Source organism: Scyliorhinus canicula, chromosome 1, assembly GCF_902713615.1.
Source record: "Scyliorhinus canicula chromosome 1, sScyCan1.1, whole genome shotgun sequence".
Classification (NCBI taxonomy): Eukaryota; Metazoa; Chordata; class Chondrichthyes; order Carcharhiniformes; family Scyliorhinidae; genus Scyliorhinus; species Scyliorhinus canicula.
In genome coordinates, this window is record NC_052146.1 from 271318919 (window position 1) to 271343869 (window position 24951).

The 24951-nt window shown below is 45.1% G+C and overlaps 1 protein-coding gene across 1 annotated transcript in view; it reads left to right on the forward strand.

Annotated features, from left to right (window-relative positions):
- Positions 1–24951, forward strand: part of srbd1 (S1 RNA binding domain 1) — a 341334-nt gene that overhangs the window by 95198 nt on the left and 221185 nt on the right. The window contains exons 13-15 of the mRNA XM_038813261.1: positions 3024–3181; positions 15233–15323; positions 17319–17426. Coding sequence (XP_038669189.1) covers positions 3024–3181; positions 15233–15323; positions 17319–17426 — 357 coding nt within the window. The remainder of the gene's footprint in view (positions 1–3023; positions 3182–15232; positions 15324–17318; positions 17427–24951) is intronic.

The window sequence follows — 24951 nt, forward strand, 5'->3', positions numbered from 1 at the left end:
ATGGAGACATGGATTTCACAGGGGCAGGAATGGTTGTTAGCTGTTCCGGGGTTTAGATGTTTTCAGAAGAATAGGGAGGGAGGTAAAAGAGGAGGGGGAGTGGCACTGTTAATTAGGGAGTGCACCACAGCCGCAGAAAAGGAGGTAGTTGAGGGGGGTTTGTCTACTGAGTCAGTATGGGTGGAAGTCAGAAATAAAGGAGCAGCCACTTTATTGGGAGTTTTCTATAGACCTCCCAATAGCAGCAGAGAGATAGAGGAACAGATTGGGCGGCAGATCTTGGAAAAGTGCAGAAGTAACAGAGTTGCTGTCATGGATGACTTCAACTTCCCTAATATTGACTGGAACCTCCTCAGTGCAAATGGTTTGGATGGAGCAGATTTTGTCAGGTGTGTACAGGAAGGATTCCTGATTCAATATGTAGATAGGCCGACTAGCGGGGAGGCCATATTGTACTTGGTGTTCAGCAACGAACCAGGCCAGGTGTCAGATGTCTCGGTGGGAGAGCATTTCAGTGACAGTGACCAGAACTCCTTGACCTTTACCATAGTCATGGAGAGGGATAGGAACACACAGTATGGGAAGGTATTTAATTGGGGGAGTGGAAATTATACTGTGATTAGACAGGAGCTGAGGAGCATAAAGTGGGAATAATTGTTCTTGGGGAAATGCACAACAGTAATGTGGGGATTGTTTAAGCATATGTTTCATAGAATTTACAGTGCAGAAGGAGGCCATTCGGCCCATCGAGTCTGCACCAGCTCTTGGAAAGAGCACCCTACCCAAGGTCCACACCTCCACCCTATCCCCATAACCCAGTAACCCCACCCAACACTAAGGGCAATTTTGGGCACTAAGCGCAATTTAGCATGGCCAATCCACCTAACCTGCACATCTTTGGACTGTGGGAGGAAACCGGAGCACCCGGAGGAAACCCACGCACACACGGGGAGAGTGTGCAAACTCCGCACAGACAGTGACCCAAGCCGGGAACCGAACCTGGGACCCTGGAGCTGTGAAGCACTTGTGCTATCTACAATGCTTAAGGAAGTTCTTGAGGAGCACTTCCTGCGAGTGCTGAATAGTTTTGTTTCACTGACACGAAGAAGGAATGGTAAGGTGAAGGAGCCTTGGATGACAAAGGTGGAGCTTCTAGTCAAGAGGAAGAAGGAAGCTTACGTAATGTTGAGGAAGCTAGGATCTGACTCGGCTCTAGAGGGTTAGAAGGTAGCCAGGAAGGAACTCAAAAATGGACTGAGGAGAGCTAGAAGGGGGAATGAAAAAGCCCCGGCGGGAAGGATTAGGGAAAACCCAAGGCGTTCTGTACTTATGTGAGAAATAAGAGGATGATCAGAGTGAGAGTAGAGCCGATCAGGGATAGTGGGGGGATCTTGTGCCGAGAGTCTGAGGAGATGGGGGGGGCCCTAAATGAATACTTTGCTTCAGTATTCACGAGAGAGAGGGACCTTGGGCGCGATTCTCCGCTGCCCACGACGAGTCGGAGAATAGCGGGAGGGCCTTCCCGACAATTTTCACGACCTCCCACTATTCCCCCCCCCCCCCCCCCCCCCCCCCCCCGACACGAATCGCTGCGCGCCGTTTTTTATGGCGAACAGCGATTCTTCATGGGCCGAATACCGCGGAGTTTACGGCCGTTTTCACGGCCGCGATCACACCTGCTTTCAGCATTCGTGAAAATGGCCGCAAAGTGCCCGTTCCGGACAACCATTGCGCCAAGGGTGGCATAGGCCTCCGATCGGTGGGCACCGATCCGATACCCAGCGCACTATTTGTTCTTCCGCCGCCCCGTAGGATCAGTCCGCGGGGTGTCTGAGGGGCATGACGGCCCGCGCATGCGCGGGTTTTGATGTGTCTGCGTGATGACGTCATTGTGCGCGTCAGCCGCCGTGACTCTTGGCGGGCGGAGTTAGCGACATTCCCCTGGCCCCGATATGAGCCCCGCCCGGGGGGGGGGGGGGGGGGGGGGGGGGGGGGGGGAATCGGGTCCCGGGACGAAGCTCCGAGGCTGGCTGGAGTCATCAAATGGTTTCAAGAAGGAGATAGATATACCTCTGATAAATTGGGTGAAAGGGTTATGGGGAACGGGTAGGGAGGTGGATTTGAGACCAGGAAGAGATTTTTTAAAACTTAATTATTGTCACAAGTAGGCTTACATTAACACTGCATGGAAGTTACTGAAAATCTAGGCGCCACACTGTGGCACCTATTCGGATACACACAGGGAGAATTCAGAATGTCCAATTTACCGAACAGGCACGTTTTTCAGAACTCGTGGGAGGAAACGGAACACCCGGATGAAACCCACGCAGACATGGGGAGAACGTGCAGACTCCGCACAGTGACACAAGCAGATATCGAACCCAGGTCGCTGGAGCTGCTAACCACTGTGCGACCGTGTCGCCCATTTCATCCATGATCTGATTGAATGGCGGAGCAAGCTCGAGGGGCTGAATTGCCTACTTCTGCTCCTAACTCCTATGTAGCTTTAAATTCCATCCACATACCATAAGAAGTTGTAAGAGCGAAAAGAAGTCTTAAAAAGTGACATCCAGAAAAGATGTCCATATTTCGACCATTTGAGAAGAGCTGAAAAGCTGCAGAGATCTATCCGAGGGAAATGTGGAGGAGAGCATAAAGAGGAGTTGAAAGTGTAGCTGGATGATGAACTTCATAGGGTGCTTGCAGACCAGCTAAAGTGGATATGTGAGGAAGACCTATGACGAACGTGTGTGACATACCATGACAGAGGATTTCCTGGTAGAAGTAGCTACAAACAGAGAGAAGGAGTTAAAAGACCCAGATTTTCATAAATTCAGTTTCTACTATTGCAGGACATTAGTGTCCTCCTTATCAATATTCTTCTCTGTCACTTTTTAGAAACTCTGCACGGATGAAGATAAATCCTGAAATTATGTCAAGCTGTTAATAGACAAGCATATAATATATTTATGTAAAATCTGATTTATTTGGAGAACTTAGACTTTGCTTATCTTTCTTTTAAGGTCCCGTTTAAGCTCAGATGCTGAGAAGGAATCCATTGCAATGTTTGGAAGAAACCTTCGACAGCTTCTTTTGATTAATCCTGTTCGTGGGCAGGTTCTGATGGGGATTGATCCTGGTTTTCGGCATGGCTGTAAAATGTCAATAATTTCAGCTACAAGTAGGTTTCTCTCTTTGCTTTGGAGTGATTTGATGTGGTAAAAAATGTATATATATATGCACTTTTTACACTGCTTGGCATAGGATATAATGTATTAACATTTAATTTACAACATTTAAGAAGTTGCTATGGATACAGAGTGGCCCAGTGACTCCCTCGAAGGTAATACACCATGGGATGGTAGGCTATGATTTGCAATTTATCTTGCACTGCATTTGGAGCTTTACGGTTATGATCCCCGAGAGAGAACTGTGAACCAAAATAACCAAATTTACCAAATGGCACCCGATTACCAACAGTATTTCTCTCGTTATTTTTACTTTCATGAATCAAAACCAATGCAAATTAAACATGAATTAACAGGCAAATTATACTTCAAATAAAAAGGTAAATTTCACTTTCAATGGTCAATGTTCATTGGAGCAATATTCATCTTGGGTTCCAGGATACTCATCACTCAAATGGCACACTCCTGCAGAACCGTCTTATCTAAGTTCATGACAATATTCATGGCACATCATGTTTCTCACGGACCCTTTATCGGAACGTTCTAATAAACCCTGTTAAACTATCTGGTTAGCTTTGTCAAAACTGACACAGCAACAGTAAAATTGCCACTTCACAATCCCTGACTTCCACTTTCTGCATTGTTTAACAGTATCAATGGCACACACACACAGTGTGTAAATGTGTCTTCTCTGTTCTTCCCTTTGCTGCAGTTCTTCTCTGGGTCTGGCCATAGGCTTTCGTAAATTAACTTCCTTCCTCTTGATATTGCTCCAAGGTCAATGGTCACCGGGTCACATGGAGCAGTTTCTTAATAGTCAAGAAAATTACATTAATCCATTTGCAAATGATAACTTTTCAAGTTACCATTATGGAGCTTTTGATTTCCTGGATTTTTTTTTAAGTTACAAATTTTCTTGACTACCATTTCTGGGTCAAAGACTGCCACAACTGTCATGAACATGTCGAGTAGACAGTAACTTCTTCATCACTCTCATTGGGATCAATTATTTCAGCATCAATAAGGGATCCTCCTATAATATGTGGCCCCGGACCATCTATAGAACATAGAATGATACAGCGCAGTACAGGCCCTTCGGCCCTCGATGTTGCACCGACATGGAAAAAAAAAACTAAAGGCCATCTAACCTACACTATGCCCTTATCATCCATATGCTTATCCAATAAACTTTTAAATGCCCTCAATGTTGGCGAGTTCACTACTGTTGCAGGTAGGGCATTCCACGGCCTCACCACTCTTTGCGTAAAAAACCCACCTCTGACCTCTGTCCTATATCTATTACCCCTCAATTTAAGGCTATGTCCCCTCGTGCTAGCCACCTCCATCCGCGGGAGAAGGCTCTCGCTGTCCACCCTATCTAACCCTCTGATCATTTTGTATGCCTCTATTAGGTCACCTCTTAACCTTCTCTCTAACGAAAACAACCTCAAGTCCATCAGCCTGTCCTCATAAGATTTTCCCTCCATACCAGGCAACATCCTGGTAAATCTCCTCTGCACCCGTTCCAAAGCTTCCACGTCCTTCCTATAATGAGGCGACCAGAACTGTATGCAATACTCCAAATGCGGCCGTACTAGAGTTTTGTACAACTGCAACATGACCTCATGGCTCCGGAACTCAATCCCTCTACCAATAAAGGCCATCACACCATAGGCCTTCTTCACAACCCTATCAACCTGGGTGGCAACTTTCAGGGATCTATGTACATGGACACCGAGATCCCTCTGCTCATCCACACTACCAAGAATTTTACCATTAGCCAAATATTCCGCATTCCTGTTCTTTCCAAAGTGAATCACCTCACACTTCTCCACATTAAACTCCATTTGCCACCTCTCAGCCCAGCTCTGCAGCTTATCTATGTCCCTCTGTAACCTGCAACATCCTTCCGCACTGTCTACAACTCCACCGACTTTAGTGTCGTCTGCAAATTTACTCACCCATCCTTCTGCGCCCTCCTCTAGGTCATTTATAAAAATGACAAACAGCAACGGCCCCAGAACAGATCCTTGTGGTATGCCACTCGTAACTGAGTACGCCACTCGTAACTGAAATCTAATATGGTACAATTTGCCTGCAGAGCCTTTGAGGTTCCCCACATTTGCTTTAATAACTTAATGTTGGTGCTGTTGTAAATTTTTATCTTCATGACCTTTGACACTAAACATTTTAAATTTATTTTTCTTGAAAACCACTGATAGTTTTAGAAGACTGATTGTTGGCACTGTTGAGGTTTCCTTTTATGTTAATATGTAATGTAAAAGTGTCTGGAAGATAGGAATATGAGCAAAATTTATGACAAATTATTAAAATATTGTTACAAATATCAAATCTTATTCATATGCTTTAGGTGTATAACGTTTAGTTGGGGGTATGACATTTGAAAGTGCAAGATAAAGAAAGCACTTAGTTTGAAAAACTGGTAAATGAACCTAAAGTAATTGTAAATCAAAGGGTGGACTATGTTTATTTCATAAGGTCATAGTGGAAAGCGTTGGAAAGTAAAGTACCTCTCTGAGCTTCTTGGTGGAAGCAGGTTGTTTACAACTGTGTCAATAAGGAGCTTAAGTTATTTATATTGTTTCCTGGAACAAAAGGAAAGTTTGGGAATCGGTGATAATTAGTTTAAATCTCTTTCTTGGTGGTGGGGGGGGGGGGGGGGGGGCGTTGCTGGAGAAATAGATTGCAGGGAAGAATCTTTTTGGTTTTGGATTTTGGCTGTGTGATTGTCCACCGATGAGTTGAAGTCAGCATGGGAGCAGGGAGAGAATTCGCCTGGACTTGTAGATAGTAGAAGAGGACTATCCGAAACTGAAGTGCGTTTTCTAATTTGAGATCCACTGAGCAGGAATGCAGTGAAGACTATGCTTGAACTGGAGAGTCCGCAATCAAGGTATGCTGAAGAAGAGTTGGAGGGTTTGCCTAGCCAAATGCTAGTGGAAGGACCCCAAAAAATCTCATGGCTCAGAGAAAAGCACGGACACAGAGCGAATCAAAGTGAATTTATGAGAGCTGTGGCACGCCTTGGTTTGGTCCCAGAAGTAAGGAGCCCTCAAGATCCCGTAACCCGTAAGTTCCTACAACACATGGGCTGCAGTAGTTCAAGAAGGCAGCACACCACCATCATCTCGAGAGCAATTGGGGATGGGCAATAAATGCTGGTCTATCCAGTGACTCTGGGTGAAAACAGAAGTAAGACAAGGATTCCTGTTGAGATTTTTGAAAGTGTTAAGCTAACAGTACTTGTTTCTTCAACGCTTATAAGGTAAAAGTTTCTGTGTAAACAGTGCAAACTTGTGGCATAATTCTTTTAGTACATAAATGTGAGTTAGAATTTATTTTAAAATGCACCGGTCTCTACCAAGATCATAACATTATACAGTAGTCCCCCTTTATAACGCGGGTGTTGGGGTCCAAGACCCCCACCCGCGTTGTAGCCGAGCCGCGGGTATCCACGATGGGGGTTTTAAATTTATTTTAAAATCTATGCTAGCGCTTCCCATTGTGAGTCTGCGGGGGGCGGGGGGAGAGGTCAGACCCCCGTAGACTCACAATGGGAAGCGCTAGCATAGATTTTTAAATAAATTTAAAACCCCCATCGTGGATCCAATTAAAATTTCAGCGGCCGGCTCACTTTGATCCGGAGAGAAGCTGCTCTCAGTGAAATAATCAGCCGGCCGCTGAAATTGACACTGCCGGCTGCTCTCTCCCTCCAATCCAACTTTTAAGTTTTAATGTTTCTGATTGGAGGGAGAGAGCAGCCGGCAGTGTCAATTTCTTTTTTTTTCCTCCGGCTTGCCCCCTCTCCCCCCACATCCCCCAACTAGACCCCCCTCCCCCCCCACCCTCCGGCTCACCCCCCCCCCCCCCCCCCCCCCACCCCCTCCCGTTCGCCCCCACATCCTCCAACTAGACCCCTCTACCCCCCCACACCCTCCGGCTCGCCCCCTCTCCCCCAACACCCACTGGGCTCTGTCTCCTCCTCTCTCCCAACACCCACTGGGCTCTGTCTCCTCCTCTCCCCTCCCTCCCCCCCCCCCCCACCCCACCCACCTCACACCCTCCGGCTCGCCCCCTCCCCCCCCCTCTCCTCCCCCGTCCCCCAACACCCGCAGGGCCCTCCTCTCTCCCCCAACACCCGCAGGGGTCTCTCCCCCAACACCCGCAGGGGTCTCTCCCCCAACACCCGCAGGGGGGTCTCCCCCACACCCGCAGGGTGGTCCCCTCCACACCCGCAGGGGGGGTCCCCTCCACACCCGCCCCCCCTCCTCTCCCCCCCCCTCCTCTCCCCCCCAACACCTGCCCCCCCTCCTCTCCCCCCAACACCCGCCCCCCCTCCTCTCCCCCCCCCAACACCCGCCCCCTCCTCTCCCCCCCAACACCCGCCCCCCCTCCTCTCCCCCCTCAACACCCGCCCCCCCAACACCCGCCCCCCCTCCTCTCCCCCCCAACACCCGCCCCCCCTCCTCTCCCCCCCAACACCCGCCCCCCCTCCTCTCCCCCCCAACACCCGCCCCCCCTCCTCTCCCCCCCCCAACACCCGCCCCCCCTCTCCTCCCCCCCAACACCCGCCCCCCCTCTCCTCCCCCCCAACACCCGCCCCCAACCCCCGCCCCCCCTCCTCTTCCCCCCCCAACACCCGCCCCCCCTCTCCTCCCCCCCAACACCCGCCCCCCCTCTTCTCCCCCCCCCAACATCCGCCCCCCCCTCTTCTCCCCCCCAACACCCGCCCCCCCCCCCCCCTCGGCAGTGTCAATTTCAGCGGCCAGCTGATTGTTTCAGTGAGAGAGCAGCTTCCCTCTCCGGATCAAATCAGCCGGCCGCTGAAATTGACACTGCCGGCTGCTCTCTCCCTCCAATCCAACTTTTAAGTTTTAATGTTTCTGATTGTATGGAGAGAGCAGCGGGCAGTGTCAATTTCAGCGGCCGGCTCACTATGATCCAGAGAGGGAAGCTGCTCTCTCACTGAAACAATCAGCTGGCCGCTGAAATTGACACTGCCGGCTGCTCTCTCCCTCCAATCAGAAACATTAAAACTTAAAAGTTGGATTGGAGGAAGAGAGCAGCGGGCAGTGTCAATTTCAGCGGCCGGCTGATTATTTCAGTGAGAGCAGCTTCCTTCTCCGGAGCCGGCCGCTGAAATTGACACAACTGACAGTTGGGGTCCATCAGCCCCCCCGCGGTATATCGCGAACCGCGGTATTGCGGAGCGCGGTATAACGGGGGACTACTGTACTTGTAAATAGGGGGCACTTCTCCTCAAAAAATAACAAAGTGTCATTTCAGGCAGGAAAACCGGTGAGCATCCCGCTGGCTGTTGCAGCACAATTCTCATCGCAATCCATCTCCATTTAGTTTTTGGGCTGGCTTCTTCCGCCCCGCCCGCAGCAAGAACGCCGTGGGCGTGACGCGAACTATGTAAAGGTCCGTTGACCTCGGGCAGAAATTTCCGGTCGCTGGACGAGTGTGGCCGGAGAATCCTGCCCACTATTTTGAACCTTGGGAAGATTTTCACTGAATTCTCCCACACTTCGACTTATTTCTGGAGAGGGGACCTAAAGACCCAATGATCGGGGCACTATGTTTAAAGGGTGCTCTGATCTCAAAGTTAAGTAGAAGGTCCCCTACTCCCCCCACCCATAATCATCGTGACGCCCTCCGCAGACATAAGCAATACCCTCAACCATTGACCCCAGAGGGGAAACTGTTCCCTGCTCACTAAATGTCCAACTTCCCCCTCCATGCCCTCCCCCCTTCATGTGCCCCCTTAGGCCCTCCTCTCCGTGTACGCACACCTCTCCCTCCGTGTGCCCTCTTCAGGCCACACCGTTCCATGCGCCCCTTCTGGGCCCCCCTCCCCACATCCTCGGGCCCCGCCCCTAGGCAGCGTCCTATGACACCCTGACCGTGCCTTCCCGGGAGCTGCTAGGGTGCCAGATTGGCACTCCTAGGGTGCTGAGTTGGCACTTGCATTGCCTTGGCTTGCCCCTGACCACCCAGGGGCTCCAGTTGCCTCCGGGAGCCCCCAACGTGGTTATCACGTCTGGTTTCTGTTTTTGGAAACCCAGAAGCTGGGAGACTCTGGTCTCGATCGAGCTAAGCATATTTAAATGAGTTCAAATAGTCCAGTGAGAGGTGTGCCGGACACAACAGGGCGTTCGAATCGCACCTATAAGTTCTAAATTTAATTGCTGTTTTCAAGATGAGTTCTTGTTTTCAAGATTGGAAATTAACTGTGTGGGAAACAATGCTATTTTCAAATATACAATCATATCAATATACTTTGTGAATTTCAGAGCTCCCAACAAAATTTAAATATGCAGTAGTTGTGGATTCTTTCTATTTGCTCACTGGCAGGATTCTCTGAGAAGGCTACATGCGAACAGACACGCAGCTCACTTGGGAATTGTTTATATAATAACTATACATTCAACTGATACCCGATGAAATATTTTCAAGATAATAAATATACAAGTGTAACTATACAACAAAATTCACAACTATGATAACTTAATGCTGAAGGTTTTGTGCCAAAAAGTAAATATTTCTTTTTAAAATATATGTTTTTGAAATTTTTAAATATTTACAAACTTCGCAACAAAAGAAGGAACAAGAAAACCAGCCATAGGTGTCAGTGTAAAGCAATTGCAGCAAATCACAGAAGTCATTACAAACATCCTCAACATGTTCCCTTCACGGATACAAGACCTGTCTGCATCAAACCAGGACACCGCCTGCAGAATTGCATCATGCCCATGACTTCAAAGAAAAGCAACAGAGGAAAGAAAAGCCACGCGAGCCCCAGTGCTAGTGGGGAATTACACTACAGTGATACGCGACGATGGAATCATGGCCTAGGACAAAACAGACAGCCATCATATGACTACAATACCACAAAGAGAGGACTGGTTACCACATATCCAATCAACCCTCAGACCTCAAACCCTGGACCCAGGGTCTCCTATAGAGAATAATGAAAAGAGTGGGGAGCGAGAAACAAAGACCCGAACCAGTGGAGTCCACCCATCGGGCAAAACAAAGAGGGAGACTAACATTAGGCGAAAAGACCAACCTGACCTGAGGGAAGAGTCAGACAAGCCCAGCCCTCCTCAGGATAACATGCAGTCTACTGGAGCAGATAAAGGATTAAAGCACGAAATTCAACAATAAAAATTAAGAGTGTAAAAACCAATGCCCGAAACTGATTAGCTCTAACTTTGCACACCACACCCTCCGCGTGAGAGCCTGCTCAAAAGCAACTGCCCCACTAAAGGCAGGCCCCACCTCCGTTCCTTCCAGCCACCACGAACAAAGGAGGACTTGGACGCTCTTAGACATTCTTACTCGGCTCCATCATGCAGAAATATCAGCCAACAATTCTCGGGATATAGTTTAAACCATGTGCACCAAGGAAAAGGCAAAAGAGAAATGTGCACAAGGATGGAAAGACGGACTAAAGGATGAGCAGAGCCGGAGCTCGCGGAATCACAGCCGCTTCTGCACTCACATCACGTGACCCCTTCGTAAAGCTTTGACAAAGGGCCATCTGGCTCTTTTCTCTCCCTACAGATGCAGCCAGACCTGCTGAGATTTTCCAGCATTTTCTTTTTGGTTTCAGAGTTGCTATTTATTGAAGATAGCCAAAGAACGTTCATGCTTTAACTACTCTTCTTCAAATGGCACATAGGGCTATCTTTCAAATGAATACTTTTTTAATGTTTTAATCTAATTTTGGAGTAGAGATTATTTGAAACCCGTTAAGCTTTGTAAACATGGTGTACATCCATTGTCATTCAAACCCATGTTTCACATCAGAAATAGCCTTATAATCGCTCCCAGACGCCCATTGTTCTGTTTTTTTATTGTAGTAATGTAAGCACTAAAATTTGAAATCTCATAAATTGAGTAAATGCCTGGAATAGTAATCGATTCAATCCCAAAGTTTCAAAAATGAATACATCACAATGCAGCAATACCAGTTTACATTTATGTATAATGTTTAATGCAGAAAACCATCCCACTGCACTTTAGAGTGAGCAGAAAAAGGTGTGGGTATTGAACCAGGGTGGAAGAGTTGAAGACATGACCAAAAGTTTTGTTTTGAAGTTTTTTTTAGCTTGAAAGAACTAATTAGGCAGAGGGGTTTCAAGACAAAGGTCAGAGATTAGGACCATGGCAGCCCTTGATTGAGCTGCATGAAGGGAAGGAAGATGCACAGAAGTCCAAGGTTGGACTAGCAAAGGAGGGCCTGCAAGACTGGAGATATTGAAAAGAAACTGTTGCTGAAGATACCTGACTGTTGGGACAGTTAGGAGCGGGACAATGTAGAGGTGGTAGATGGCCACCATGGGGAGAAGTGATTCGAGACTACCGTACAATTGGAAAAGATCAGGGCATGGTCAGAGGGCTCTGAGCACAGGAGTAAAGAGAGAGGGAGAGAAAGATTAAGACCTAGTAGACAGTGGGTCTGAAGATAATGGCCACAGAGGCAGATCCCAGCAGTAGACTTTCTTGCGGGTCTGGGGAAGCATTCCTGCTCCTGACTCATCAGTGACATCGCCCCTAATTTTTATTTTACTGCGTACGGTCTGTTTGGCTTATGTTTGCAATATCCTTAAATTCTTGTGAGGCCATGCACTGTTGATATTTTAAAGGACAAGATTTGAGTGCAGCCTGCAGAGTAACTTCTGAATCACTGAATGGCCGTGCCCCTGTGCATCATCGAGGGAACATTGCCTACAAATAATGCTCATTGATGTACTTGCATTCTGGAGCTGGCAGCTCCTCACTTTAGCTCTCGGATTTCCCGGGTGGGATTCCCCATTGGCTGACGCCAGAATCGGGAAACGCGATTGGGTGGACAATCAAGTCTGATGCCGAAATTGTGGCAGATGCCAGTCTCACGCCAAATCACAATTATCTGGTGCCTTGACAGCGGCGTCAATGTGTTCCACTCCGCACGTACTGTAAACGCCGTTGGCATATCATTCGCGGACCTGACCCAGTATTCTCTGGGGCCTCCGTGATTCTCCCCCTCCGCTGGGGGGGGGGGGGGTACATTCCCAATGATGAGGTTCACATGGGGGTCGGGGGGGGGGCAGATACACTGGAACGGTGAATGCTGGCTGTACTGCGGTCCCTGTGCCAAGCCCACCTCCAACACCCCCCCCGGTGGCCAGACCAGCCCACCCCTCACACCCATCTGACAGAGCACCGAGGCAGGCTCTAATATTGTGCACTCTTGTTTAATGGGAAAACATATTTACAGATACGTGCACTAGCCTCAATCACTAAACTGTGCCCTGAACCCATGCCAACTTAACTGTTGTTTAACATTCTGGCCTTGCAGGCCCTGACGCTACATCTTGGTGGATCCCCAGATGGTACTTCAGGAGTGGAGGCGATCTGCTGTGACCTGGGTCCCCTTTGGCGGGTATCTTCTGGGACAACCAGGCCTGGATGGACCCGTCTGCTGCTCAGGTGTCCTAGGTGGCCTTGTGCCACCCTGTTGTGCCTACCAGTGATGGGGGGGTACCCAGGTCAGCGATGGGGGGTGTGGTGAATCCGAGGTGCTGCGGTGTTCCAACACCTCCCCTGCAGGAGTCACTGGCACGGGTTCCATGACCTCCTCATGCCGGGTATCCGATGGCCTCCGGGCTACTCCCTGTGACGTGGGTGCGAGGGGAGCTGACCCCTGAGGCTGCCCCACAACCTCGCTCTGCCAGTCCTGGAGACCCACTCTAGTCTCGACCAGGATCTCCATGCTCACGGCTATGGAGCACAGGGGGTGGACAATCTTCTTGAACTCTGCCTGTGAGAGCAGCCATGTCCTGGGTCTTGGCCACTGCCTGCACACATTGCCTCAGGCTTTGGGCATGCTGATCCATGGCCAAACCCTCTCCCCCAAGACCTCCACCACGGATGCCACCCATGAGGTGTTTGGCCTGGGTGACACGCATGGCTGGCACCGCCTCCTGCTCCTGCACGCGATTGGACTTCTCCACCTGCAGGTGCCGAAAGCTTGCCGACAACCCCTCATGTAGTCACTGGATTTGTGACTGTATCTCCACAATCGATGAGACTGTCCGTTCCAGAAGCCTGAAAATTGTCTGGACGGTAGCTAGTCCCTGGGGTCGGCCCTCTGACTGCCCGCCTTGGGAGTTCCTACTTCCACCTGCTGAACCGGAGGATGTGTGTGGTTACGGCTGTGTGCGACGGGTGTTGGTGCCAGGGGCACAGTGCTACCTCCTCACCCTGTCTGCCCTGAGGCGGTCATGCAGTTTCTTTCTGCACTTCTGGCTGGTCCGGATTGTGTTTCTGCTGTCGCCTACTGCCTCTGCCACCTGCACCTGGGCACAGGAAATGGTGGCGCCTGGCAGCCTTCTTCCCTGGCCACGGGTACTTGGTTGCTCTCCCCTCCTCCAAGGCGTCAAGCAGGGTCTTGAGCTTGGCGTCCTTAAAATAGGGAGCCCCTCTCCTTTCTACCATCTTGTTGGCTGGGAAGGTGCTTTTGGGGAGTGCAGTGTGTATATGCAGCTGAAGCTGGGTGTCAGTCACAAATCCCGTTGCATTTCTCATTGGAATTGTTTGTGTCCCATGTGGCGCCGGTGCTGGCCGTTAATAGTCCCTGAATCGGTACAGGTGCAGCACCAGTTTTGCTGTTGGAGAACTCTGCGAATCCTGTTCCAGCATCAACACTTAGTCTCCGGTAACGAGAATTCTGTCGCCCGTTTCTCTAGCCATGTAACTCTTTGAACTAGCCTCGCTCTTCGAGTTTGACCTTTTGTGAATCCCCAATTTTAAATGCAGCATAGTTGGTGGCCATGCCTTCAGTTGCCTGGTCCCTAATATAGAGCATTTCCTTCCTAAACCTACATTTTATTACATTTAAGACATTATATAAAAACAGGTTTCTATTGAAGAGCCCTGTGAAACCTGGCTGTCCAGTGTTAAATTCAAGTGGCTGCTAAGCTCTTGAGGAATGTCACCTAATTTAAATTCATAGAACATACAGTGCAGAAGGAGGCCATTCGGCCCATTGAGTCTGCACCGACCCACTTAAGCCCTCACTTCCACCCTTGCCCCATAACCCAATAACCCTTCCTAACCTTTTTGGACACTAAGGGCAATTTAGCATGGCCAATCCACCTAACCTGCACATCTTTGGACTGTGGGAGGAAACATGAGCACCTGGAGGAAACCCACGCAGACTCAGGGAGAACGTGCAGACTCCGGACAGACAGTGACCCAGCAGGGAATCGAACCTGGGACCCTGGCGCTGGGAAGCCACAGTGCTATCCACTTGTGCTACCGTGCTGCCCTATAAATGTTATAATCACAGTCCCGCCTCTCTAGAGTGGGTTACTCGGGTGCCCTAAAGCCATTAAAGTAAAACAGGAGGTTTGTGGTGGGTTGAAGCCGTTTTCACACATTTATCAACTTAACCCCCAACTTTCAACCCGCTGTGTTGGGGTATAAAATTACCCCAGCGAATCAGTCAATTCAAGGACAGCTGTGCCGTGAGGTTGGTTCCATGAACAGTCCTGCATTTAAAAAAAATAAATAAAAAATCTCCTTCACATTTGCCTTGTTACAGGCACTTTTTTAAAAGAAAGGATTTAACATCCTATTTTGTTCAAATTGGATACTCTGCCCAGCTTCCAAGAGCGCATGGCAGAGTACCCATGGCCAGCATGTATTTGCAGAATAATACATTTTTAAACGTTCTATTGAAGACCAGTGCATTTCTAATGTTTCTATAACTTACTTGAAGTTAGAGGAGTATTACAGTCACTGTAAAGATCTATGTTATTTAGCAATACAACTTGTGGTTTGTTCCAAGATCTGGTGATCTCTGGAGTGAATGCACTTTTACTAATCTTGAATGGCAAATTGTATCATGAAACTTGTGTGCTCGCGCTTGTTTTGATATAATGAATCCAGTAGCTTTGGATGTTTGAAAATGTGTCATCCTATTCACAAAGTTGTTTGATCTCTTGTTAACTATGCTGCTGTTGTTCTAGGCCAAATCCTTCACACTGATGTGATGTACCTACATGGTCAAGGAGCGCATCGTGAAGCTGAAAAGATAAGATATTTGCTTCATAAATACAGGTGTGGTAGCTGTACTTTGCATCTAGCATTGCAACACCTAATTTTGTGATGTGATTTTCAAACGAATAAAGTGATCAATGGTTTTGGCATATAAATTAAATAATGCTGGTAATATTGCAGAATGCATCCATTCAATTTGGATATCTTATATAGGGATTGTATGGTAAAACAAAAAAGGGATAAAATCACTTCTAAAGTTAATAAGGCAAAATAATGGAAGTTCATTCGTGGTATTTTCCAATGAAATATAAATTTGATCTGACCCAGACGCACTTAGTCATGTTGTTTAAGATAAGTATTGTGCCAAAAATATTCAGAAGACTACTTATGTCTGAATAAGTGATTGTTTCACATTAGGAGCCAATGTCCTTGACCTGATTGGAGATAAATTTGGCTAAAGTACTTTATAAATTTATTTTAGTGCAGTATTCCTTTATTTTATGTTCAGAGATTAGTTTTTTTAGGGGGTAAAGACCTTTTTAAACTGTGTGGCAAATGGGCCATCTGTATTTTACGAAGAATACCTTTCACGTTAATAAAATCTTTAATGATATTGTGATTAATATATGAATATCTTTAGGTCAATGCTGTGTGTGTAATTTGTTTTTTACACGGGGATAAAGATAGAACCGCTTTCTTAGGAGAAGTTTCAGGAAGGAGAATTCCTTTATTTTGGTCTCTAGGGGGCTTGTTGGATGTCCATACTATCTGTCATTTATTGTGATTGTTGTGGAAGATGTATATAAGTTGAAGTAAGTATTTCTCTCCTTTGGTCTAATTCATAAGGGTTGCCTGGGATGTATGCAGTTCAAATAAGAATTTGTGGATGTTGGTAGCCTGTAAAATAATTTACAGAGTAAGGTCAGAGGAACTAAAACTGTGAAGGGTTTAACTAAGCCATTTTACTTTTGGTAGATACGTATGCCTGCCCACGATCTGGCTTAAATTGACATTCCCTTTATTTTCAGTGGCTTAATTGAATTTTTCACCTACAACACTTGAGTTAATGGGGAGAAATCCATTTACCCTGAAATTCAAACCACACACCATACTTTGGAATACAAATGTAATATATCTCAGTTTGTGAGAGTGAGCACAGGTTTTTACAGTGTAAGAAAACAAAAGGGTTCAACTATCTCGGCTGAAGGATCAATCCTTCAGAGCACAAAATAAGCAGTTAATCATCTTGACAGCATATTCTTTTATAGAAACAGTCTGCAGAAAAAATGTAGGTGATTGAAAATTTCTCCTTGCAAAGACCGGGCGACTGTGATTTTCTTTTCCCGTTCTGTGTGTATGAACTGAATTTTGAAGCACTGGCTCAGAATAATTCAAGGACCTTCAAATATTGTAGATTTCCAGTTTTACTTTATATCCCGGCAATCCGATTATATAAATTAATATGCGTTGATCCACAAAGATTTCAGTGACTCAAGAAAAGAGCTGACTAGAAACCTCTTGGAACAATGAGGGAGAGACAATAAATGTGGTTTTTCCAGTCTTTTATATATACCAATAACAAACAAAAAATTAAACAACTGCAAAGTGCCTAGGTTAGAGTAGAAAGTAATTGAACAAGGAACTTAAAAATCATCAGTATTTTAATCAATACTGTGAATCGAGATGCGTTTCAGACTTGCAGCATTAGAGCGTCAAACAATTTATACTCTTCCAATAAATTAGTCAGTAAGGGGAAATTTTATTTGATAACTGGCTTTGAAAATATTGCAATGGCTTTTTACTTTCATACGCGAAGCCAAAAAGTTATGCTTTGAACCAAATATTTCAACAGTTGTTTAGGAAGAAATGCAGAGTGCACATATGATATGAACCAATTAAGTGGAAAGGTAAAGTGATCATGGCAATTTGAAGTCTTTCTATGAAGTACATAATCTATTTTCGCTTTGTTGATTGAGTGGAGAAATATTTTGACTTAATTATTGGTTGCTTTCTGAATTTTGTTATTTGTATTTCTTTTTCTCTTTCTGCCTAAAGCTGTTCGACCATTGTTATCGGTAATGGGACCGCTTGCAGGGAAACGGAGTCTTTCTTTGCTGACCTGATTTGCAAGAAATATTTTGCTCCACTGGACATTGTCTACTGGTAAGGTCTCTTCAGTTTTCTTCTTCATGATCATGTTTGTCATTAGAACTGAAATGCTTAATTCAAAGCAAAACTTATTCGTCAAGATCTGCAGGCTATAGATTGAATGACGCCACTGATGATATGAATACTATGTAGATGCACTTCACCAATTTATCAAAGTGTTTTATGACAATGGTGATAATTTGCTAGAAAGTTAGAAATTTTAACGAATGACAATTGACGTCTATATCAGACGAGAAGTATTCGACCATCAACCTCTTGAAAATTGATCACAGCTGACAGGAAAAAAATTAAATGTTCTGAGACTCTTGGCACTCGTTTTCTTGCAGACAGTTTAAAGCCAGCAGCTGAAACCAACTGCAATGTGCAGAAGTGGAAAATGCGAGTGCAGTACTGCACTTCTAATGTATCATCATAGAATCATAGAATTCACAGTGCAGAAGAAGGCCATTTGGCCCATCGAGTCTGCACCCGTCAGCACATATCTCCACCCTATCCCCACACCTCTACCCTATCCTTGTAACCCCACCTAACCTTTTTTGGACACTGAAGGGCAATTTAGCTTTGCCAATCCACCTAACCTGCACATCTTTGGACTGTGGGAGGAAACTAGAGCACCCGGAGGAAACCCACACAGACACGGGGAGAACATGCAGACTCCACACAGACAGTGACCCAAGCTGGGAATCGAACGTGGGACCCTGGAGCTGTGAAGCAACTGTGCTAACCACTACGCTAACGTGCTGCTGGTGTATCTAGGTGTAGATCACAGCTTACTTCTCAACCTGCAAACCTGAAAAATGAGAACAAATGTTGACTATCAATAATATTTTGTACAGTGCTATGAATATTCAACTCAACTAATACCCGTTTTTAAGCACAGCAATTTGCATTTATCTAGCACCTCAGACGTGTATCAGAAGAAAACATCAAGTGCTTTACAGAAGTATATGCAAACAAAATTTGTCATGGGATTGGATTGGATTTGTTTATTGTCATGTGTACCGAGGTACAGTAAAAAGTATTTTTCTGCGAGCAGCTCAACAGATTATTAAGTACATGAAAATAAAAGAAAATACATAATAAGGCAGCGCAAGGTACACAATGTAACTACATAAACACCGGGATCGGGTGAAGCAGACAGGGGTGTAGTGTTAATGAGGTCAGTCCATAAGAGGGTTGTTTAGGAGCCTGGTTAAGCAGGGAAGAAGCTGTTTTGCATCTGTTTATGCGTGTTCTAAAGATAATATTGGGAGGAAGTTTGGTGCAAGTGGTATGCTGAAGGAGAGATTTGGGAAGGGAATTCCTGGGCTTTGGGTCTAGATAGCCAAAGGTATATCTGCCAATGCGCAAACAAAGGAGAGGGGGAGTTTCAGATATTGGAAGGGATGTCTGTGAATTAATTCGTGCATGAGGGGTTTTAATTTAAAGATATTGGATCGAAGAATGATGGCTGAGCAGGACTTTGGTGCAGAATATGATAATTGCAGTAGGGTTTTGGAGTTTATGTAAGCCCAAGTTTATGTAAATTCAGAGACTGGAGAGGAGAAAATTGGAAAAGCTTGGGTTTGGAAAAATAAGCATGGATGAAGGTTTCTGCAGCAAATGGGCTGACGTGGGACCAGATACAGATGACGTCACAATGTTAGAAGTGTGCATCACTACGTCTGGCTTGAATGGGCCATTATCTATCAGACCTAGCTTCCTTTGTCAAAACTACCTGTTGCACTCTGATCATCCTGGAGAGCAGATAGTCACAACGTCACCATGATTGAGATAATTAGTGTATATGTTTCTTCTGCTTTCTCGTCACATTCTGACTTTAAACATCTTACTCCCTATAGCTTCTTCCGGCACTCTATGCCATCCTTGGGACTTCGTGTTGGTGATACCTACCTCACATCCTCTTCACCTCCAATCCAACTAAACTCCTGACTGCCCAAATTCCCTTCTTTGATTTCATGTTTATATGATTAGAACTGGTTTCCTCTTGTCAACTACTGTTGCAGACTTTTTCATAATTACTGTCATCAGGTTTCATCTCAACTAAAATCCATCTGTGCACTTCCAAAATTTTTTTTTACAGTTTACCGTGGCCAGTTCACCTACCCTGCTCATCTTTTTTGGGTTGTGGGGGTGAGACCCATGCAGGTTTGTCTCTGCCACCTAATGCTCCAACTCTGACCTACCTGGATATACTCTTCCTGTCCCCACTACTAACACTAACTGTTCAGAGGATGCTGAGGCCAAATGTGGCACTAGTTCCCAATTGCAAGTACCGCACAGCCAGGTGCATTTACCTACTGAAACATCAAGGGTGCCTCAGATGATTTCACTGCGGTAAATAGATTCTCAAGAATCGATCGCATTTAGTGGAAATTTTGTATTCAGAAACTAAAGTATGTCTGCGATAGCTTATTTTGAAATTAATAATACCTCTTATTTGAAACCATGCTTCAGAATTAAACCATACTTAAAATAAAACTAAACTGGCCTTGGTGTCAGTGGAAGTAAAGTTAGTGCCTGTGCACTGTTTCCATGTGACATACCTCACTGTACTCCGAACAGGGTAGGGAATTCATCCCATTTAGTTGCTCGAATGGAAATCTGGAATCATATTCCGATGAAATGGAAATATAAACATGAATGCAAGATGGTGCATGCATTGACAAAAGAAAAATATTATTTCTTTAGCAGCAAAAGGAAAAGGTGGAGAAAAATATTTAGAGTGACTAAGGACCCCCAAGTACTCTAAATTGTAGAACTATCAAAATTTATTTATTGTGACATCTGTTTTAACTTTCCATTGAATTCCACAAAAGTTTTAGAAGTAGAATTTTTGTTTTTTTTCAGCTTCCTATCATTCCCTCAATTCTAATTCTGCTATACGGTGTACAGATTTTGAATATAAATATTGTCACATCTGGAAAAAAAAGCAGTGTGAATAAAACTGGAGAGGCATTTCTGGGGGGGGGGAGATGTGTAAATGGATTATTAAAATTAAATATTGTAGTGAAAAAGAGACATAAGAAAAAATACTTTGAGTTTATAAATACCATCTGGATTTTATTTGACATTAATCTCAAATAAAAAAACAAATATTTCTTACTGTGCCTTTTAGTGATGATTGTTCTCCTGGTTTTATGTGTTTTAGTCCAACATAAATAACAAGGATTTTTTTTCATACCTTCTCCACTGGATCCTTCATTATTGACTGAGATTTGTATTGGGCTTCTGCCCAGTGCAAATTTCATCTAGTCATGAGGTTTTCTGTAACAAATCTTTATCCATTGCCAACACCAGTATAGATTTTGACTGTTTTTTATTAACTTTATCTGTTGAAGCCAAGGATGCAGTGTATTATAATTGAAGCAGATGTCTCGAACGAGCATTTAGAATCATTGTTTTCATTAAACACACTAATCATGGGCCCTAAAATGGGTATACAGGTCTGAGAATGCCCAGCACCAGAACATTGTCAAACACTTGCTGGATTTGTAGATCAGAAATATGAGCATTTTGTTTTGAGAATTCAACAAACATAATCCTGCATCAAAGCCGTTGTCTAAGTTCTTAAAAATTTTATTAAACCTTTAAAACAAATCTCATTTTTTTTCCCATTCAAACTTAGGTGTTTGTTATGTCTCAATGCCAACTGTTTGTGTTCTTGATATGCATTAGTCTTCTTCATTTGCATTATTTAGAGTAAATTGAGATGGGTAGCACGGTAGCATAGTGCTTAGCACAGTTGCTTCACAGCTCCAGGGTCCCAGGTTCGATTCCCGGCTTGGGTCGCTGTCTGTGCAGAGTCTGCTGCACGTTCTCCCTGTGTGTGCGTGGGTTTTCTCCGGATGCTCCAGTTTCTTTCCACAGTCCAAAGATGTGCAGGTTAGGTGGATTGGCCATGATAAATTGCCCTTATTGCCCAAAAAAGGTTCGGTGGAGTTACTGGGTTATGGGGATAGGGTGGAGGCGTGGGCTTAAGTGGGGTGCTCTTACCAAGGGCCGGTGCAGACTTGATGAGCTGAATGGCCTCCTTTTGCACGGTAAATTCAATGATAAATACCAACAATCTCTTTGTTCGTGGTACAGTGTAAGGAATTGTGCTGCTTTTCTCTTGGACCAGTTTAAATGTTCGTTTGAAAAAACTCCTTCAATTGTAAAAGGTAGTATTCATGCTGACGTTGAATCTTTCCATTATAATATTAAAAATATTGAGGTTTAACCTTTGTAGACGCAGTAGGATATCCTAATACTTTAAATGAAAGGGAAACTTAAATCACAGAATTGTGCCCAGAAATAATGCATCGCATTCTTTGTTCCTAGCTGTTGCTGAATTTCCAGTGCTTGAATGCTTAAAAAGTAGAGACTCATCCTCATTTCCAGCAAAAGGTTAAACATTATTGAATACAGGATTGACATACTTTTGAACTGCTTTTTGCTAGAGTATTAGTCTGCCGAGCAATGCGAGGTAAAATGTTTGTTTGCTTCTAACTTTGAACTTCCTGCTCATGTTTATAGTCCAGGTGACTGCTTTTATCCTTGATATTTTATGCTTTCTTTGGATTCTAGGCCCCAAAAAACTCTGGAGTGAAATGGCTTGGAATGTTGACTTCCTTGCCAAATTTGTACTCACCCCTTGGTAACCTCTTGTCTCCTCTCTTTTGTACCCGATGCTGCTGTTAACACCACTTCAAACTCATCTGGGGCTGGTTTAGCACAGGGCTAAAGAGCTGGCTTTTAAAGCAGACCAAGGTAGGCTAGCAGCACAGTTCATTTCCCGTACCATCTCCCCGAACAGGCGCCAGAATGTGGCGACTAATGGTTATTCTCAGTAGCTTCATTTGAAGCTGGAGGGATGGGAATAGCGGCGGCAGGCAGTGTAGAGGGAGGAAGTTTGAAGGGAGTTCTTCCAGCGATGTTCACAACTGATTAAGCCAGAGTGGGGAGGGTTTCGTTTAAAAGCCAGCATGTTGGCGCAGTGGGTTAGCATTGCTGCCTCACGGCGCCAAGGTCCCAGGTTCGATCCTGGCCCTGGGTCACTGCCCATGTGGAGTTTGCACATTCTCCCCTTGTTTGCGTGGGTTTCACCTCCACAACCCAAAGATATGCAGGGTAGGTGGATTGGCCACACTAAATTGGCCCTTAATTGCAAAAAATATTTTGGGCAGCACGATAGCATTGTGGATAGCACGATTGCTTCTCAGCCCCAGGGTCCCAGGTTCGATTTGGGTCACTGTCTGTGCGGACTGCACATTCTCCCTGTGTGTACGTGGGTTTCCTCGGGGTGCCCCGGTTTCCTCCCACAGTCCAAAGATGTGCAGGTTAGGTAGATTGGCAATGTTAAATTGCCCTTTATGTCCAAAATTGCCCTTAGTGTTGGGTAGGTTACTGGGTTATGGGGATAGGGTGCAGGTGTGGACCTTGGGTAGGGTGCTCTTTCCAATGGGCCGAATGGCCTCCTTCTGTACTGTGGATTCTAAGCCTCCTTGTGACAATAAGCGATTTTCATTTCATTTCAGTTCAGCTGTATCCCCGCTGCACTTATGAGTTATGTTTCCTCAGAAAAAGGAAGGGAATGATAGATGGCAAGTCAATCTTAGCTGTCTTTGGGTCTGTCAGGTTTTATTTAAAAGCGTGACACTAGTCACGTTAAATGTTTTGAACATGGAAAGAATGCTTATTTCTGGCTGAGCTGTTACAGGACACAGTTGTTAGCAACATGATTGATGTTGTCACTGATGCTGTTTTGTAAGGCACTTGATATTCAAATAGTGTGGCATTTAAGAACATAATTGCGCCCACAAATGTTGCCAACTCTCACCATTATTAGTGGGCAGAATGGGCAGCAACTTCTGGCATCCATACCTGTGTGAATAAATGTGGAAATCCAAACGTTGCTGTCTGAATATACTCCTCCACCAGAGGATGAGCTGTTGCAGTTTCTGCTGCTGAAATTGCACGAATATCACTTTGAAGGCATGTATTTAAACTAATTATCTACTATTATTAGGGCGGCATGGTAGTACAGTGGCTAGCACAGTTGCTTCATAGCGCCAGGGTACCCGGTTCGATTCCCGTCTTGGGTCACTGTCTGTGTGGAGTCTGCATGTTCTCCCCGTGTCTGCATGGGTTTCCTCCAGTTGCTCCGGTTTCCTTCCACAAGTCCTGAAAGAAGTGCTGTTAGATAAGTTGGATTTTCTGAATTCTCCCTCTGTGTACCCAAACAGGTGCCAGAATGGGGATTTTCATGGTAACTTCATTGCAGTGTTAATGTAAGCCGACTTGTGACAATAAAGATTATTCTTATTATATTGCACAAAAGAACGATGGACAAGGTTTCAATCAGGAATGACTGCGTTTTTACTGACTGAATAAGTGATAATTGCTGCAGAGCAATCCCTCTGGCCCTAATCTTTTTTATTTTACATGTGTGGAGTCTTATTTCTTGGATTTTAAATAAATAACAATTAAGATTTTAAAAAACTACATTTTCCTATTTAGTTTCTTCCTCAATCCAACATATATATTGCATTTTTTTGTACAATGATTTTGATGTAATTTACAATTCCTGTTCTTTACTGCTTACTTTTCCATCCGTGAAGATTTTCAATCTGCTACTTGATCAGTTCATAGATGCCCTGTAGATGGTGCTGAATTCAAACAATATCAGAAAAGTGGACACCTGCGCTGCAGAACTTACAAAAAGTTTGCGGGCATCTTTTTCAAGGTGAAGGGCCAGGGCCAATTCGTAGTTGTTGATGGCCAAATCTGGATAATTATAATTGAGGATTTAAAAGAATTACAATTTGTAGTGTCGCCTCAGGAATTCATGATCAAAATAGAATGTTTGACCTATATTTAGTCTGTGGCTTTCTGATATTGAACAACTTTTTAAATAAAAGAGCTATTTGCTGAAGTCGAACATCATTAAAAGGTTTGCGAAAGTGAGGTCCAGATGGGTAAAAATTATCAGCAAGAACTGGCAAAATCAATTTGCCTTTTTTAAAATGAGGACAAAATGTGCTTGGTTCAATTTTATATAAAATTTACAGTGTTCCTTCTCAATTCAGAAACCCTATCACCCTATGCTTAATCCCTGTTATTACCCATGTACTTTCATCTCTTATCATCTGTTCTCAGCTCGCCTGAACTACCTGGCATCTAACTACCTGTTGACCCATTTTTACGGCCTTTTTAAATACCTGTTTCGATTTGGCTCCGCCCATGTACTTCTCATCTTACATTTGACTTTTTTCTTCTGCATCACTGCCTGTTAGGTATGGTTAACATTTTGATAATTGAGCCTCAAGGACATGGGGCTCTGAAAACAGCAGGTCTGTTTGCAGAAATGAAAGTAGTTCAGTGGCTCCCGTATTATTTACCTGATTGGCACATTGAACCAGTGGCATTCATTTTCTATTCAAACAGCATTAATCTGTATTTCATCAGGTACCTGCCATGCTGTAACTTTAGATGCGTCCTTGAGACTCGGATTACTCTTTGAGTTGCCATTATTTTT